Source organism: Montipora capricornis, chromosome 10 (assembly GCF_036669925.1).
Source record: "Montipora capricornis isolate CH-2021 chromosome 10, ASM3666992v2, whole genome shotgun sequence".
Lineage (NCBI taxonomy): Eukaryota > Metazoa > Cnidaria > Anthozoa > Scleractinia > Acroporidae > Montipora > Montipora capricornis.
The window spans coordinates 57,471,178-57,490,930 of NC_090892.1; the positions used below are offsets into that span (position 1 = coordinate 57,471,178).

At 38.1% G+C, this 19,753-nt stretch overlaps 1 protein-coding gene across 6 annotated transcripts; it reads left to right on the top strand.

The window, feature by feature from the left end:
- The first annotated feature begins 1,387 nt into the window (after positions 1-1,387).
- LOC138018975 (uncharacterized) lies at positions 1,388-18,567 on the top strand. 6 transcript variants are annotated; one of them, XM_068865649.1, is made up of 6 exons: positions 1,388-1,692; positions 8,292-8,392; positions 9,212-9,285; positions 9,685-9,967; positions 11,275-11,353; positions 17,113-18,567. In XM_068865649.1, the coding sequence occupies exons 4-6, from the start codon at positions 9,686-9,688 to the stop codon at positions 17,553-17,555; spliced, it is 804 nt and encodes a 267-aa protein (XP_068721750.1). In that variant the 5' UTR covers positions 1,388-1,692; positions 8,292-8,392; positions 9,212-9,285; position 9,685; the 3' UTR covers positions 17,556-18,567. The 6 variants fall into 6 exon arrangements, with proteins under 6 accessions (XP_068721750.1, XP_068721751.1, XP_068721749.1 ...); XM_068865650.1 differs by lacking the exons at positions 1,388-1,692; positions 9,212-9,285 and adding an exon at positions 1,720-1,948; XM_068865648.1 differs by lacking the exons at positions 1,388-1,692; positions 8,292-8,392 and having other exon boundaries at positions 9,092-9,285.
- Positions 18,568-19,753: the final 1,186 nt, after the last annotated feature.

A 19,753-nucleotide genomic window follows, 5' to 3' on the forward strand; every position in this document is an offset into this window, starting at 1 on the left:
TAGCCAATCACATGTCCCCATTTTTACCAAAGTTGGCAGCTGAGCGAATTCCACGCAAAGATTCGCGTCGTTCGCGATATACCATCAAACAAAAATGGCGAAGGATGTTGAGAAAAACGCGTACATACATTTTGTGAACGAACGTGACCTCAAGGAAGTGAGCGTAGTAGGAAAACGTAAATCGAAAAAGAATCGTAAAGCTGATTTTGGAAACATGAAAGGAAAACTTGAATCAAGCGTCCGATAAAAATTTTTGAACCCGTTTCATCGGATTCAAGTCAATTTGCAAAGAACGTATGTTAAATATAGCTGTCTCTTTAAAAAATGGTTTTACACGGTTTCGTATATGGCACAACCTTGAATGTGGTATTATTGACAAACTAGACAGTAAGCGATTTCAGTCATAAATGTTTGAAACCTGTATCTTGAAAGGATCGAGTTTTATAAGCGACGAGAACTTCGTAAACATTGGCAATTCGCAGACTACAGTCAACAAGTATTAATATATCGCTGACTTATTAACGCGTTCTTGATTTTCTTTGCGGGATTAAAATATGACGACTCAATTCTTAGATATTCATAGAGTGGAGAGAAAGATCTTTAGAACAGTACCAAACATGAAAGGAAAACTTCAACAGAGAGTGCGATCAAAGTTTTGAACCCGTGGTATCGGATGGGAGTCAATTTGCAAAGCACGCATTTTAAATATACCTGCATCTTTCAAAACGAGATGCTTCTGTGAAGCATACACTGGGTTGCCTGTGGTACGTGCTACAGAAAATCAGAAGGCACTGAATTGTGTGGTATTGAAATACAGCATTCCAGTCTCTGAAGAATAACAAATAAAAGAGAAGCGAGAAACATTGGCTTCTGGGCTGACACGTTGATAATTTTCAAGTTCCCTCACAACTTCTTTTCACGACAAGTGTGCCCTCTAAGCATCTGACAGCTTTGTAATACTAAACTTCACTGAAGTCAAGCCCTGTTTCGCGGGGTTAGTGTTAGGATGGGAGACCAAAACAATAAACCCCTCATAAAAAACAAAAACATCTGACCGAAAATACTACTAAAGTATTAACGCTAACAAATGCGAACTCAGCAAGGTACAGATCCTGTTAGCTTGCTTTATGCAAAACAAATATTGATGAAAAAGCAAATAACTATTGATAAGAAAGAGCAGAAGGAAGTTTCCCGGACGGTCGATCGAGAATAAAATATTTACGACATGGAAACAACATTAATTTTGAACCGTGAATATAGAATATAAAAAGTTACGATCAGCGACAAACATTTTGGGAGATTTTTGCTACGTTCAAGTAAATTGCAAAATCGAAAGTGACATGGCCGGAATTCAGCTGGCGCCCTGATTAAGTTACCGCGGCATGTTTACTCGCCAAACAGTGAAGCATCTGTGTCAAATGATGGCAAGATACCGGGTTTTTGTAAGTTTCTTTTTCTGTCAAGTGTTATAAAGTTTGACAATGAAATGAGCGAAGTCAAAACAAAGATCACAATCGCCCAACTCTTATTTATGCAAAGTCAAAATTTACTCTCCAAGACGCGTACGACGTTATTTATCACCAGGTAATTCCATCATTTTGGAAATAGCAGCTACTTTATTATTCATCTGCGTCACAAGTTTTCACTGATTTTGGGCCTCATTTTGTTGAAACTCAAGCACGCTTCCAACAGGTCTGTGAACCCTTCCTGCTTACAGAGCAATACTAAAAAACTTCTCCCATATCACATTTCAACCTTAAGCTCGAAAATTCAATACACAACATGATATTATAATTTACAAAGGCAGAAAATACCACAGAATCCCTTTCCAGCGAAAATTTTATGGAAACAAACAACATATTTGCTCTTAGAGGCGAAAACCTCTTCCTATTTCATTGCGTGCGTGAAGACAAGAAACTCAATTGTGTCAAATTACCATGTACTTCAGGTAAATACTGCTCACTTTGATTTCGTCTCGACGGGCGATAGATTGTTGTCGAAGTCCAGTACTCGTCGCTTTTGAGATTCATGCCTAGTTTATCCAACTGATTTTCTATTATTGAGCTCCATAAGGGTATATTTTGTTTAAGGATCCACTAAAACGCCATTCACGTTGCATGACTTTCGACGCCATTGCAGGCTAAGTTAATGATTCTACTGTGTCCACCAGAGAAATCTACGCAGTTCCACTACCCTCTCGATCCTAAGAAAATACGCGCAGAAGGCTCTATGCACAAAGACACCACTCACCAGGGGAGTAACAGGCAAGACTTTTACCGACACGGAAAAAAATACTAAAACGGAAATCTACCTATTTTCCGACTGGGTTTCCCATAGGGCAACCCAGTAATTATTAAGTTCGGTTTCGTACATTGCACAGTGTTGAAATTGGTATCATTGTAAACAACACAGTTAAGCGATTTGAATGATATATCTTTGCACCTTGTATATATCTTGAAAGGAACGAGTTTTATAGACAACAGAATTTTGTACACAGTGAAATATCGCAGACACCAAGTAACATATTCCTGACTTGGTCAACGCGTTCTCGATTTTCTTAGCGGACTTAAACTATGGTGACTTAATTCTATGATATTCATAAATTAGACAGCTAACGCTTTCAAACGGTACCACACATGACAGGAAAATTTCAATTGACTGCGCGATAAAAATTTTTGAAACAAGATCGGATTGAAGTCAATTTGCAACGCATGCGTGTTAAATATAGCTCCCTCTTTCAAAATTATTTAACGCGGTTTCCTACATTAGACCATCGTAAAATTGGTATCAGTGTGAATCTCATAGTTAACCGATTTCCATGATATACGATTGCAAACCGTATCTTGACAGGAACGAGTTTTGTAACATGATTTTGTCTGTATCTGTCAAAATTATTTAACACGGTTTGATAGATTGGAAATTCTTCAAATTGGTATCATTGTAAACTAGACAGTTAAGCAATTCCAAGGATATATGTTTGAAACCTATATCTTGCAGACAATGAATTTTATCAGGCTATGAAACTCAATGATGACATCGTACAAAATTTGCTGCACTTTCTCTCCTCCACGAAACTTCCACGTAACGCGCGCGGTAACATTATCCGCGGGAAAATTGATATCATCTAAAAATAAACTACGAGGGATTACGATGGGAATAGGGCCAATATGAGGGATTACTTCTCTTACCCTCATAATCTCTTGGCATTCTAAATTTTCCAGTTCCTCAGTTATCGAGTTCCATGAGTATAAAACTTAAAAATGGTTTGCTTTAAAATCAGAAAAGAACCAATTCACCGTTGCTGTTGAGAAAAGTGCCAGGCAAAACAAATTGCATCTCGGTAGCCTGAAAGTTAACTGACTAAATAATTTGCCTGTGTTTAAATTAACAAATACACCTCTGAATACATCACTAACGTTTCATGTTTAACCGGAAAATTAGGGAAGCAGATGCTCGAAGGTGTAATAGCTGTTGAGTTTTATTCCTCAGTTATCGAGTTCCATAAGTATATGAAACTTAAAAATGGTTTGTTTTGAAATCAGAAAAGAACCAATTCACCGTTGCTGTTGAGAAAAGTGTATGCCAGGCAAAACAAATTGCATCTCGGTAGCCTGAAAGTTAAGAAATAATTTGTCTGTGTTTAAATTAACAAATACACCACTGAATACATCACTAACGTTTCATGTTTAACCGGAAAATTAGGGAAGCAGATGTTCGAAGGTGTAATAGCTGTTGAGTTTTATTCCTCAGTTATCGAGTTCCATAAGTACATGAAACTTAAAAATGGATTGCTTTAAAAGTCAGAATATAATCAATTCACCGTTGCCGTTGAGAAAAGTGTACGCCAGGCAAAACAAGTAGCATCTCGGTAGCATGAAAGTTAACTGACAAAATAATTTGCCTGTGTTGAGTGTCAAGTCAATGAGTCAATGAGTCATGAGTCAATGAGTCAATGAGTCAATGAGTCAATGAGTCATGAGTCAATGAGTCAATGAGTCAATGAGTCAATGAGTCAATGAGTCATGAGTCAATGAGTCAATGAGTCAATGAGTCAATGAGTCAACGAGTTAGTGCAGTTAATTAAACCATAACATGAAAGCTAAAATATCAGAGAGTGCTTAGGCCTAATTACTGAAACGAGGGCTTTGGCTTAATCAACAAATTATTGCTATACAAGAGATTATGAAGGTAAGAGAAGTAATCCCTCATACTGGCCCTATTCCCATCGTAATCCCTCTAAAGTTATTTTTAGATCTCCTGCGAGATCCGGTATTCCCACGAGGGTTAACTGATAGCCAATCACATGTCCTCATTTTTACCAATGTTGACAGCTGAGCGAATTCCCACGCAATGATTCGCGTCGTTCGCGATTTACCATCAAACAAAAATGGCGGAGGATGTTGTGACAAACGCGTATATACATTTTGTGGACGAACGTGACTTGTTGACTACAGAGTTAACCGATTACAATGACTTATGTTTTGAAACCTGTATCTTGGAAGGAACGAGTTATGTAACCGACAGGATTTTGTACAGAATGGCAAATGGAAGACTATAGTCGATAAGTACGATCTCTCTGACTTTAATAAACGCATTCTCGGTTTCCTTTGCGGGATTAAAATATGATGACTTAATTCTTATATGGTGATAGAGTAGGCAGATAGAGCTCTACAAAAGTACCAAACATGAAAGGAAAACTTGAATCAAGCGTCCGATAAACAATTTTGAACCCGTGTTATCGGATTCAAGTGAATTTGCAAAGCGCGTATGTTAAATATAGCTGTCTCCTTAAGAAAAGATTTAACACGGTTTCGTATATGGCACAACCTTGAATGTGGTATCATTGAAAACTAGACAATTAAGCGATCTCAGTTATAGATGTTTGAAACCTGTATCTTGAAAGGATCGAGTTTTATAAGCGACAGAATTTTGTAAACATTGGCAATTCGCAGACTACAGTCAACAAGTCTGACAAGTAATATATCGCTGACTTGGTTAACGCGTTCTTGATTTTCTTATCGGACTTAAACTATCATGGTGACTTAATTCTATGATATTCATAAATTAGACAGCTAACGCTTTCAAACAGTACCACACATGACAGGAAAATTTCAATTGACCCCGCGATAAAAAATTTTAAAACCGTAAGATCGGATTGAAGTCAATTTGCAACGCACGCGTAGATATAGCTCCCTACACACGGTTTCCTACACTAGACAATCGTAAAATTGATATCAGAGTGAATTATACAGTTAACCGATTTCCATGATATATGATTGCAAACTGCATCTTGACACGGACGAGTTTTGTAAGCGACAGAATTTTGTAGACGATGAGAAAGTGCGCACCAAAATGCACAAGTAACGCAATGCAACCAAGGTAAACATATCTGCATCTGTCAAAACTATTTAACACGGTTTGATAGATTGGAAATTCTTCAAATTGATATCACTGTAAACTAGGCAGTTAAGCAATTCCAAGGATGTATGTTTGAAACCTGTATCTTGCAGACAATGAATTTGATCAGGCCATGAAACTCAATTTTGAAAACGGAGAGTGTCATCGTACAGAATTTGCTGCACTTTCCCTCCTCCACGAAACTTCCACGTAACGCGCGTGGTAACATTATCCGCGGGAAAATTGATATCATCTAAAAATAACCTAAGATGGATTACGATGGGAATAGGGCCAGTATGAGGGATTACTTCTCTTACCTTTATAATCTCTTGTGCTATATTGACTGTGAGTTCATTGACTCATGACTCATGACTCATTGACTCATAAAACATGCGTTCTCGCCTGTGTTTAAATTAACAAATATACCAATACATCACTAACGTTTCATGTTTAACCGGAGAATTAGGGAAGCAGATGTTCGAAGGTGTAATAGCCGTTGAGTTTTATTCCTCAGTTATCGAGTTCCATAAGTATAAAACGTAAAAATGGATTGCTTTAAAATCAGAAAAGAACCCATTCACCGTTGCTGTTGAGAAAAATGTATGCCAGGCAAAACAAGTTGCATTTCCGTAGCCTGACAGTTAAGAAATTTTTTGCCTGTGTTTAAATTAACAAATACACCAATACATCACTAACGTTTCATGTTTAACCGGAGAATTAGCTAGATAGGGAAGCAGATGTTCGAAGGTGTAATAGCCGTTGAGTTTTATTCCTCAGTTATCGAGTTCCATAAGTATAAAACGTAAAAATGGATTGCTTTAAAATCAGAAAAGAACCCATTCACCGTTGCTGTTGAGAAAAGTGTATGCCAGGCAAAACAAGTTGCATTTCCGTAGCCTGACAGAAATTTTTTGCCTGTGCTCAGTAAAACAAATACACCAATACAGCACTAACGTTTCATGTTTAACCGGAGAATTAGGGAAGCAGATGTTCGAAGGTGTAATAGCCGTTGAGTTTTATTCCTCAGTTATCGAGTTCCATTAGTATAAAACTTAAAAATGGTTTGTTTTAAAATCAGAAAAGAACCAATTCTCCGTTGCTGTTGAGAAAAGTGTATGCCAGGCAAAACAAGTTGCATCTCGGTAGCCTGAAAGTTGAAATAACGATAATAAAGAAATAATTTTCCATTTTTTAATTGCATGATGCAGGTCGTTGTAAACCGTGGTTTAGAAAATATGTCAGATTGATTTATTGTGCCTCTGGACTATTTTGACACGTCACGCAAAATTAATTTAAAGTAATTTGAGATATTTGTCGTCATTAAAACTTTATGTTGAAGTCGGCCCAACAAATGTGTCGAGATTAACACCTCTCTCTCCCTATGTCTCTTGCTCTGCCTTTTTAGTGTGAGTCTTGTTACAACTCCAACTGAGATTTTGGTAATTTTTTTAAACCTAAACAGCGGGGACCCACATTCCTGACCCAAGTTAAGCTCCTCATGCGAAACATGAAATCATACGGAATTTTATGATGCAGTCCCGAAAAAAATGCTTTAGACTTATTTCCATGATCCTTCATTTCCTAACATCTTTCTATGTTCAGATGGCACATTTGAGATTGTCAGTGTACTCAACAACATCTTGGTTTCTTCCCTCTGCGCACTGGTTCATTGTTTCGTGAACAAAGCTTTAATTAAAAGGCTCGCTAAAAAAAATGGGCTTGACCAGGAGGGACCCCAGAACTGTATGAAATAATCATTATAGTTGTAAAAAAATAGGGTGTTGCTGTCTTGTAAGCATGAATTTAAAATTGAAGTCCTCAACTTGTATGGCGAAGCGCATTCGAGCACTTGCCTAACCGGCGAGCATGCGTTATTTTCTTTTTAGAGGAGCGAAAATTACAGCCTACTTTTCCCGCCGTCTCTAGAAAAAAGTACACCTGATCACAGGTTAGCATTTGACTTGCTAACATCATTCACTATTACTGACATATGTTGTCATGAAATACAATGATAGATATCTTGCAATGATGTCCAGATATCGTGATATCATGAGTCTCTCCGGAAATCGAAAAGTTATGAGGGTAATTAGTAAATAAACCCCTTCTGGCTGAGATATTGTCCGAAAAATGAATATTTGGCCGAGAAGTAAAGTTTCGAGGGAAAATATGGAATTTTGAAGATATTCTCTCAGCCAAGGACATTCCCAGCCAACATACCAGCAAACCAAAAAGGGTTTTATTTATTTTATAACCTTCCCATTCATTTTCATATCTTGCAAAAAAAAAAAAACGCTCATAAAAAGCCAGTGTTGAATGTGATGGCTATGTCTTGTATTTTTTGGATGAACTGTTCAACATATGACTACAAAGAAAGACTGTTGGTCTCAGAAAAAAAATCAAATCATCTTAATTGTCACCGCGAATTGAAAACTCAAAAAAGAGGCGCTTTTTTGCTTACTGAAAAAAAAAAAAATTCAACGATGAAAGACAATGCGTGCAAAGTCTGTGGAGGGGGCCAGGGGCCAGGAGCCCTAGGAGCCATAGGGGCGGGAGTTCTGAGAGCGCATGAAGCGGGAGAGAAGTGCGGCAAAACGCTATTTGTTGTTGATGATTTATTAATGCGTTACAATGCTTTAAGAAAACAAGAACCCAAATAACATCTAACTTGAATTAGCTTCTTCTGAGCAATCAAGCAAAAATTCAATCTCCCTTGGGCTGAAAAACAGATCACACCTAACGTCAAAAACTTGTAAAGATATGAAATACATACAAGTGCATGTAATGAGAAAGCTAATTCTCTCCTGTTCAATATGTAGCTAAAACGTTTTCTGATTAAAAACAAATGAGTATTTGAATATTTTGGTTCGCTGCGAATGTGGTTCTTTTCTCACCAGGCCTGTGCTCCAGGGGTATGAAAACGGATTCGTGATATCAGTCCGTATCAGTGGATATTTCCACCACAAAACGGAAGATGATTGGCATTTGACATCACAACGTAAGGCAGTTAGAACATTACGTACGGATACTGTTCAGTACCATTTTTGCACGAAAAACAGCTTATCAGAAAACCCATAAAGTGGTCAATATTTAAGATCGGGATCAGTTAGATTTGATCTGGAATGTGGATTTTACGAATTCATGATCCGCCTTAGATTTCACCAAAACCCTCACATACAAAAAACCGCTTTTGAATTTAAAAACATAATTAAATTTTATTTTTAAATGTCTTCTGACCATTCAGCATTTTTAGTAAACGTTTTCCTATCAGAATCAGTCTTGAATTTCTGGCTAAATCCTTCTGCAAAAATAAAAACTTTGTCCGTATCCTCACGATTAAACTGGAAAGAGAGAAATGATCGATCCTCGCATTTATCTGCCCCCAACAATTTTGTCAATTTTTATATCGACAATTGAAAAAGGAAGATTCGAACCCATCACCTCTTCGATGTCGGTGCAACGCTCTACCAACTGCACCTTTTCGCTCGTGCTTTTGCTTTGTTTTTGTTCTCACATGAAAAAAAAAAAACTGTTTAAGCCAATCTTACAATATCTTGCGCTCATATACAACAATCCTTATCAATGAAAAATCCTCGCTTCCGTGTACGGAACCTGATCACTCAAATGGCTGTCAAGGCGACTGACTGAAATATTTGAACAAGTGTCTTTAAGTCCTGTCTTCACACAGAGGCCCGTGTGAAATCTATTTACTCGCTCTAAACAAATTCATTCCTATTACACACGGTCTGCAATATAGCTGGAAACTTCCACGGAAAAATGTCGAGAAGAAACTAACGGTTATTTTCCTTCTCTACAGTAGAATTGGCACCAAAATGTGGAAAGACAGTATACCGTCTGATCCTCGCTAGCTTAGGAAAACGCACTTTAAACGTAAGTTGAAGGAATTGCCTCTGAAGTTTCCTAAAATTGAGGAGACTAATGTTGATATGCGGTACAATGATCTTTCAAAGTACATGGCCGGTTAACAGTTACCTATAATACCTCCAATCGTTTTTAGAACATTTTTCTCTCTTATATACGAGGCGTTTGAGTTTAAATTCTTGTTTGTTCTTGTCAGTTTCTAATTGTCTCTTTGTTTGGTTTTTTGTGAGAGCCAGTAATATTGTCGTAGTGTTTGTAAATAAAGTGAAATTTAAATAAAGTGAAACCTGCAGGCCTCAACCAATTTGTTTCTTTCACCATTTCGGAGTAAAGCCCTTGTAGAATTCTCGTCATGCAAAAGAGGCTTGTCTTTTACCTTTCTATCGCTACAATTTTAATTCTTTCCAGAATGATTCATTCACATATCGACCCATCATTTGACAGAAGAGAAGGTGGGAAAACGTTTTTAGAACATGCGAACTATGTTCTGAATGTGGCACCGAGTACATTGGTAACAACTACTGATTCCTTGGCGTGCGCCTTAGAATGTCTTCATCGAAGCAGCACCTGTCTCTCATTTAATTTTGCCATTTCTCCAGAAAGCGGTAACTGCAAATTGCTATCCATGGACAAGTACACCGTTCCAGAGAAATTCGAGCCAAGTTTGTCCTATTATCACTTCAGTATCTTGGTAAGTCATAAAATTCGATCGTAAAGAGTACTTAAGTTAAGATGATGCAGATCTACGGAGCAAACCAAAGGGTATGTGGCCAAATATGGTTGATGGGACAAATCTTGAGGCCACCTAAAATTCGCGTCACGCTTTAGAAAGCGTTAGACCTTCGTTAGAAGGTGGAAATGACCGAAATTTGAATCTTTTGGGGGCCCATTTTGCTGCCCATTTTTTCTGGGAAAATCGGATTGGTGCCATCTTTCCTCTTCATGTACTACCCGTCTTTGTTTATCATCCCGTTGTATGACAGATCATGGAGATAGCTTTAAATCAAATACAGGCGAATTAAATTTTCTTACGCTTGAGAACACGCTATTTCAAGAGAAGGGCTTTATACTGAAGCTGTACAATATTATGACCTGTCACAGCATTCTGTTACCTATGCTCGGCCTTCATGGATAATACTCCCATTTTATATTCTGAAGGATCACTTCAGAAGAAGTATTTTAAGTAAACCTTTCTTTCCTTCATTAGTCCTTTCACTGGAACACATCATCCCACCTGCTCCCAACTGAGTGGCTTTATAACCCAATTGGTAGAGCATTGCACCGGAATCGCAGATGTCGTGCATTCGATTCCCATTGAAGCCTCCTGAATTTTTATTGACAGGTGTCTAAAGGAGAGAATTGCTTAAATTGTCCTGATAAGTGCGCGCGAGCGTCACTTCAATCTTTCGTTGTATATTCTGTTGACACAGTGTTAATGGAGTGCTTTAGATTCAAGGACGAGAACGACTACGAGTACGAGATTTTCTCATAGAACAACACTGAGCGCGCGGAAACCAGCGTCATTTTGGCGTGAAAAACGTGATACCGTCGTCTTTTTAGTACTAGGTTCTGCAAAAATGTCGTCGTGTCAGAACAAGTCAACAGCACAGTAGCAGTTTTGGCATTTTTCGATCAGCAAAAAAGGTTATGTTATCAGCAATAAAAATAACTGAGGAACCTACACTGCTAACAAACAGTAAGATTAATCGGCCGGGTTATGAATCTTCTCAGAATTTTCGCTAAAACCGGGCAGTCAAATCTCGTATTCGTTCTCGTCCTCGTGCTAGAATCTAAAGGTCCCTAATATTATGTTCCAGCCTCCATTTCTCAAGTTTTGTCATACTGTATTGCCTAATTTTGTGCACCCCGTTTTTGGCGTTTTCATTATACTCCGTGTTAATTGATTTCTGCCTTTTGCAAACTTTTGATGGAAACTGTAAATTACTGCTCCATACTTCATTATCAATTTTGACAACTTATCTTTATTTATTTTTGTAGAGTGTGTGTGAATTTAAGCCTTGCAGAAATGGCGCGAAATGTCATCCTTTGTATGAATCAAATGGATTTTTGTGTAAAGGTAACATTTTGACACTATAGTATGCAAATGGCTAAACAAGACTCCCTTTGGCTTGTTACAATTATATAGGCGAAATGCCATCTCGAATTTGCCTTCATTCGAAATTCAATATTTGGGCCATAAATCGACTGGAGAGTTCACAAATTCCATTAATTAATCGGGTGTACAAGAAACCTGATCATGGATTCCGTTGCTCATTTTGGCATACTTTTTTATCTTCAAGGTATATATCAGGTCGTGCTGCCGTTTCTTCGTTTGAAGAAGTACATAATCACTGTTGAGTTAAATTTCCTTGTTTCCTCTTTTTTTTTTTTTTTTTTTTTTTTTTTTTCATTTAGCGGATGACAACCCCTTTCAGTTTTTTAATAAAGAAATTTGCCATCGCATTTACGACAAATGAAACGGTAAACGTTGAAATGAATTTTGCTAACAATGAAAGAATCTTGTTTGATTTTAGCTGAATCTGGTGCAATTGCCTGTTAATTAACTACTAGAACTAGACGCTCCGTGAGCGTAAGCTAGGTTGCCTGTGGTACTTGTAGCACATAAACATAAGGCGCTGAGTTGGGTGGTATTGAACTGCAGCGTTACAGTAAATTTTTTAAGTGGGTGGGATGGAGGTGATGTAGACCATTTGAGGGATCACCCAGACGTCATGCCAGCAATGGCCCTTTTGCTCACACGTTCACAGGTTGAATTATTTTGTAATGTTGTGTCCCGTTTTGAGGTCTTTCACCTTTTTAAGCCTTGGCAATAAATCCAGTTCAAAGATAACAAAACGCGCTCTTGAGTGAAACTCACTCGTTTCTTCTTTAAAGGAACTACGTCACTCAAAATGATATAATTCCATGATTTGGGGTGCAGGGATGGCGCAGTGATGAGAGCACTTGCCTCCCACCAATGTGGCTCGAGTTCTATTCCCATACTCGGCGTCACTTGCGGGTTGAGTTTGTTGGTTCTCTACTCTGCACGGAGAGGTTTTTCTCCGGGCACTCCGGTTTTCCGGAGTACCCGTACATGTCTAGAGTTGCACTAACCAAACGTTTATGTCACACACTAAGGAAGGACTGAACATGAGTGTTGTTTCCGCTTCATAATTTCTCTTCTTTTCACTGTAATCTGATGACAGGTCAAGTCTTTTTTTTGGTTTACATTTGCACCAAATGGTATCGCAAAAGCCGGGAGTTACGGCGTAGCACTTTTATTTCGCGGGGTTTAATTTTGGCGGATTTTGGCGACGTACTTGATTCGCAAAAATAAGTTCCAGCAGAAAAAAAACCGTAAAAATTTACTCCCGTTAATTTAATAACTAAAAGTGGCTTTTAATCCACACACAGTTTGGTCAAAAAGATCGTTTATGAGAAAAAGCAATTGGAGCTTGCTACAAACAAAACGAAACGTTAAAAGGTTAAGACAATATACTTTTCCACTCTCTGAGGCATAAGAAACGAACTCAAAACAGTCAATCAAAAGGTCAAGTTAACCATTGTCTAAGGCCTCCACGATGCCACATTTTTTCCAAGTTCTCGATGATTGAAAGGTTTTTTTACCAAAAAGTAATAGAAGTTGAAAATAGTCTTGCTGCTTGAAAAGAAAACCGCAAAAATTACTTCCCAGCGGAAACTTTAGTCCGAATTCGCGCTGCAAAAAATTGTTCCCGCAACCCTCAAAAAATTGTCAATTAGAGTTAAACAACGTACTTTTTAGCCAAGAAAGTTACGTCTTTCTTTCTTTAATTTTGTTGTAATATTTGACTGAATATTAATATTTCATCTGTCGGGTCGGGAAGCCTTCTTTGTCAGGTCATTGACCCGAGGCCGGTCTCGTCTCTGAAACAATGTTGATCAATCCCTTCACTGAAGAACCATTTCTCTCAATAATGAAGCAAAAAATGGACAAACTTTCCTTCAAATAATTCTTCACTGTCTCATTTTCATGTTTTTACCTCAATACTGTGCAGAGTTGAACACAAAATAAATGTCAAATTGCCAGACAACTGAGATGCGACTTCAGTAAACAATGTGATGCATTCAAGACGTTCGATTCCTTTTAAGGACGGTGCCTACTAATTCAAAGGTATTTTTGCCTCAATTTATGATTGTGCAGGAAAGGTAGATCTTCTCAAGTGTTATTGAAATTCAAAAAGAAAATTGGGGGTAACCACGCATTTTTCAAAGATAATTCTTGAACAACTACTGAAAATACAAAGCAATGTATGGCGTTCAGGCTTTCTCAAATTGAAGCTCAATTATCTCTTAACGAATGCCTGGTTACCCCCAATTTTCTTTTTGGATACCAAGAGTACTTACTAAGATCTACTTTCTCTACATAATTTTAAGCAGCGCAAAAATATCCCTGCATTAGTAAGCATCACCAATAGGAAATTCGAGTATCTGGAGATGCGCATAACGTATGCACCGTCCTTAAACCGATACAGAATTTGCTATGTGGTTTCAGTCTTGTATATAACACCACAGTTAGCCAAATAACATGAGAAACAAAACTCACTTGATGATATCCGATGGCGAAAGATGCAATTGTGGTCGAAGACCATTACTCGTCGCTTTGAAGATTCCAGATATTTATTTTTCACCGCCTGTCTTGTTTATCCAATTGACTTTTCATTATTGAGCTCCATAAGAGTGTATTTTGTTTAAAGATCCATTAAAACGCCATTCACGTTACAATGAGTTTCGAAGCCATTGCAGGTTAAGTTAAATAGTCTACTGTGTCTACCGGATAAAATCTATGCATTTCTAGTACCCCCTCAAACTTACCAAACATACGCACAGACGCACTCTACGCACGAAGACACTACTTAGCAGAGGAGGGACAAGAAAGACCTTTCATGACACGGAAAAAAAAAGAAAGCAGACAAATTAAACGCATTTTCAGACTGGGATTGCCATACTAGCAACCCAGTTATACGAGAATTTCTAGGGTTTCACAACAAGCATGCAGCCATCTGCCGTTTCCTCTTTGCCGTCTTCAATGTAGACGCTGTGTAGGTAGTGACGTTTAGTTGCGTGAAGATCAATTTCACTGATTAGTTACAGTTTTCAATAGGGACTTTGACTGGTATTATTCATACAGTGTGGTCGTTCGCATCGTCGCCTTGACACGTAGTTTTTAAGTTGGCAAATTTTTAATGAAATATTAGGGTTATTCAGGATAACTTTGGAATCATCTCTCAACGTAAGTGCATTTGTCTCGCTGTTTTGTTATTAGATGTTTTTAATAAAGAACGCTCAAGTCGTTTTCATTTTAGAACAAAGAGGTGATTTACCGACCGCGTGGTCTGTTCGCTAGTATTTAGTGATCGGCTTATTTTTCACCTTCATTCATTGTACTGCTCTTTTCTTTTCCGTGATCTTTTCTTACTTTTCTTAATTTTTCCTACTTCTCTTTATGATCTCCGAAAATAGCATCAGTGCATAACCGAGATCCTATTTGTTCATATCATAAAATATTGTAGTGTTCCAGTTTTTGTGGATATAACGCACTGTGCGTCCTTTGACATCAACTGCGACTTTGTTACACCTAACAGCGACTCACAAATTTTTGGTTTTCACATGACGTCACAGCCGCCATGTGCCTCTAAACAAAGAAACAGCGGCCATATTTGTGTCCCGACCCAATCCTCTGGGAATTGAACTTTATTATTTTGTTTTCCTTGAAAAACATGGCTGTTGATCACTTGATTGAAAACCAACAATACTCACTATCAGACTGGTCCTCGATTAGAGCACGCCGGTTTTCCAAGCAAGCAAGAGGATGAGGTTAGAGAACTGGCATCCACCATACATGGACTTCTTCCTCTTCCTCTTTTAGCCTGTGGTCATTTTAAGGAGTACACCTGATTGGTTAGTTGTAATTACGTCATTAAAACTCGACACCAAAATAGCTTTCACAGCATGGCGCTAAGCTTAAAATAGATTGAAGAAAACAATCATGGGTCATGCGGATGTGTTCTCTCCAATCATCCTCTCTTTTTTATAGAGAGCACAATTGCAAAGGAAGGCCATGTCTATATTCTCTCCATGCAACCTTTCCAGGACTGTTTTTAGCTAGGTTGGGTCTAACTACGTTAGACGTACGTACAGCTTATGTAGGATAAAATTTTCAGTCTACCACATAAGTTATCTTGTCTCCTTTTACGAAATTATTAGGTCACATAACAACACTAAGGCTAAAGCATAAGAACACTTTCGATACATACCACGAACACGCAAAGACATTTTGTGCGCTCTTATGTATTCGGGTTAATATTAGGGAGTTTAAGAAATGGTTACGGCCATGGCAACAACAACGCCACAGAACAAGAATATCATTGGTTGAAATCGTGCTGCACGTGCGGCACGCATTTTATTCCTGAACTCTGCATTAGAACAACGTGAAATCACCAAATTTGAGTGACCACGTGAGTGAAAACGTGAGCGTACAAATATTTTTACTCTGAAATCGCTAGTATAAATTCAATTTTAGGATAATTCGCCCACATTGTACGAAGTGAACGAGACTAAATAATTGCAAAAAAAATTAGGATTGTGCAAAGTTACATTTGAAGTGGCGTTTTCGTCGCCATCTCCGTAGTGGATCTTAAAGTACTTATTAAAAATAACTAGAGCAAAACAGTTACTTGTGCATATTGTCATATTCTTATTTTTAAAGCATAAGCTTCAAATTTACATATTTAGAATTTTACTAAGCTAGTTGTTGCAATTTCTAATGGTCAATTTCGGAATGGACATTAAATTTTGCAATTCAGCAAAATGGCCGCAATGTAATTTGCGAAATAAACTACTATTACTACTAATACTAGCTGTTTTTACTACTACTACTACTACTAGTACTACTACTACTACTACTACTACTACTACTACTACTACTTTTGACTATAATTACTGTAATTTCTTTTGTTGAGACATTTTATAGCAGCATTTTCATGCCGTGAGACATTTTATAGCAGTAAAAATGTTAGTCAGATACGAAATTGAAAAAAAAAATTTAAGTGGCCGTAATCAAATTTTCGTGATCAGGACCTTCTGGCGTGATAAAATATTTCGGCTGATTGTCTCAGCCTTCACTGGATATTGCATGAGCAGTCACGCGATTGTGGAAATTCAACCGAAATATCTTCTTACGCCCTGTTACGAAAAATAGCATTGCGTGACAAGCGTTACTTTCTAGAAGCTTCGCGAGAGTTGGTAGTTTGTTTATTTTAGATTCGTGCGTAAGCGTTTCTAAATCGGTATGTTTTGTAATCTTTCTATAATTAGATTGATTACTATTTTAGAAAGTTCTAGAAGTTTATTGTCCGAGTATATAAGTGGACGAGTCCAAGCGGAGTGTTTTTCTGACTAGTTTTTCACAAGCGAAGAGAGTTGGCGTTAGCCGTGTTTAGTCAAGTGTTACAGAAGCAGTGTTTATTCAAGTTGGCGGAGGCCGTGTAAGTTTATTGAGTACGTGTTGTTCAGAGTTTTACTTCGTGGAAACTACGTTCATTTTTGGAATAAATCTTCTTGTTGTTGTTCCGACAACCCTGCGTTCAGTTTAGTTTGCAAGCTACCTTTCCTCAAAACATTCGAACTCGTAACACGCGCTCGGTCGTAAACTTGTTTCCAAGACACTCGAAGTTTGAAATAGGAAAATTGGAAATTAGGGAAATAGGAAATAATTACGTAATGGCGGCTATAACCACAAATCATTTTAATTCAGTTTGATTCACTTTTTCTTTTTTTTTCATGTAATTTTTACAGCTCTGTATTGGATTCGACTTAACAAAGATGAGGTCTGTTTCGGTGCCAGGGATGACTCGTACGGAAAATTCACTATTCCGTCCGATGGATCTCTTTTCAGGTTAAAGCTGGTGTATCGATCAGGTTATGTCACCAACAATAAAAACAAGGAACCGTTTGGAAGCCATTGGGGTTGCAAGCAAAGCAGGCTATGTACACTAGTCACTAACGCGACTGACGAAGTAATATTTCCACAAGATTACAAAACTGGCAGCTATTCCCTTGCTAACACCCACGTAAACTCCTCCGAGCTGCTGTTCAACTCCTTGCCCTCTCCCCAGAGAGTACGAGCTAACGAGGAATTTAGAATTTGGTTCAAAGCAGATCTTATAGATGGTCATGAAATCGACAACTCTGGCCAGACCTGCGTTGAAGTCTTTGGCTTGTTTCAATCGATGGAATAGAGACACATCCTTTTCTGATTTTTCCCTGGTTGACACGTATGCCGCTAGCATAAGCATAAGTTCAAGCATAAGCACAAGGTTGTTTATACGTGCAATAAGCATATAGGGTGACATAGTTACGCTGGAGCAGTGAACAAATAATTTGGCGCTAAAATTTTAAATCCAAAATGGCGGACGCCGAGATGTTTAGCGAGGAGATGTTGTTACTTGTTCCTCTATTGCGAAGAAGGAGAAGGCGAAGGGAAGGAGCAATAGATGAGAAGTCAAAAAGGGTTTGGGTTAGGGAAATCTTTCGTAGGCGGAAAGAGCACGGCGAGTTTCATAACCTGGTGAGGGAGGGCAGGCTGGGCGGTCAGGTGTAAAATAAAAATGACTTGCAATAACTTTAAACAAAATCTAGTTTTAAAAATTTTACAAAGTAAGCTTGTAAATTAAAAAACGTGCTTCTCTGTCTTCTTGTGCTTGTCCTGGTTTACACCGGTGACTCAACTACAAAAGCACAAGAGCAAGCACAAGAAAAAGGAACAATTTCCTTTTCTTGTTCTTATTCTTGCTTCGCCCCGGTTTACACGTTGATTTCTTGTGCTTATGCTTGAGCTTATGACTATGCTTGCGTCGTACGTCTAAACCAGCTTTTAGCATGTTGTAGATTGCTCTATATAGACCGAACAGCCTAAAAACGCTCAAAATCTTAAAATAGTTCTCAGAGGAAGCTCGGTTTAAGCGAAACGTTTCCATCAAAATGTATTCTTCATGGGAATCGAATCTATTTTGCAAACTAAACAAGGTACTGAATAATGTAAGTGCCTAGTTTTTATTGAAAATTATAACGTGTTAAATAGCTGAAGTGTAGGTACGCTACTCGTTTCAGTTAGCGATATACCGGCGAACGTTTCGTTTGCTTTATAGGAAAGTGTCTTACATGAGTTCCTTCTCCCATAATATTTACTACTTGTGGATGGAACATTTTTGCTGTAATCATTTGCTCATTATAGCAATAAAGCTTAAATGCTCGTTTTGTTGTTAATGTTGTTATTTGTATTATAAACGTGTCTTCCCGAATGTGCAGAAGTAAGTACAAAAACGCTCTTCTTGCGAAGAAACTGTGAAAAAAGAAATGAAGCAGAAAAGAAAACATCAATAAAAACGAAGTATTGTTAAGAGGAGACAATCTCGTGGACTAGGCATTTCCGTTGTCAATGAACTAAAAACTGATCGATCGGGTTATGTCACCTACAATAAAAACAAGGAACCGTTTGGAAGCCAAAGGGGTTGCAAGGGAAGCGGGCTATGAACACTTGTCACTAATGGGGCTAACAAAGTAATATTTCCACAAGATTACGAAAACGACTCCTATTTCCTTATCAACACTCACGTAAACTCCTCCGAGCTGCTGTTCTACTCCTTGCCTTCTCCACTGAAAGTACGGGCTAAGGAGGAATTTAGAATTTGGTACACAGAAGATCTTCGAAATGCTTGGGAAGAAGACAACTCTAGCCAGACTTGAGTTGAAGTCTTTGGCTTGTTTCAGGTGATGGAAGAGAGACAAGGCCTGATTTTCCCAGAGCAGGGAGTGCCGTAAATTGTTCTACTGACAAAAATCAAAAAGCTTAAAAGCGCTCAAAATCTAAAATAGTTCTCAAAAGAACCTCCATTTTAGTAAAACATTGCCATCAAAATGTAAATTTAACCGGATTTGAATCTAATTTGCAAATTAAACAAGCTGTTAAAGTGAACTTATGATCCTCGCAGTGTTAGCAATTGCGCACAAAAGCCTGAAAAATTCAGGACTTTATCGGGGTTTGCGATGTCGGTGCGACGCTCTAATCAACTGAGCTATGAAGCTACATATACTGGGAGCTGGTCATTTGTGGGTTCATGTGAAGCTATGATCTTCGCAGTTATTAACGTAATTTTAGCAATAGCCCTTTTAACGGTTAGTTTTTCTCATTTGCATTACAATGTAATCTAACGTGAATGCGAGGCAATTTCGGATTAAAACTACAAAATAGCCCGAAATTGCCTCACATACATGCTAGATTATATTGTAATGCAAATGAGAAAACCTAACCGTGAAAAGGGCTATTGCGTAGGGAAGCCTGAAAAATTCAGGACTTCAGCCGGGTTTGAACCCGTGACCTCGCGATACCGATGCGACGCACTAACCAACTGAGCAATGCAGCCACTGACGTTGTGTG

What these genes read in the sequence shown, in the direction of transcription:
- LOC138018975 (XM_068865647.1), top strand. Translation starts at nt 9,629, where the DNA reads ATGCAAAAGAGGCTTGTCTTTTACCTTTCTATCGCTACAATTTTAATT. An exon ending in ATTATCACTTCAGTATCTTG is followed by an intron (nt 9,968 to 11,274) that starts GTAAGTCATAAA and finishes TTATTTTTGTAG; the next exon opens with AGTGTGTGTGAATTTAAGCC. An exon ending in AAATGGATTTTTGTGTAAAG is followed by an intron (nt 11,354 to 17,112) that starts GTAACATTTTGA and finishes TAATTTTTACAG; the next exon opens with CTCTGTATTGGATTCGACTT.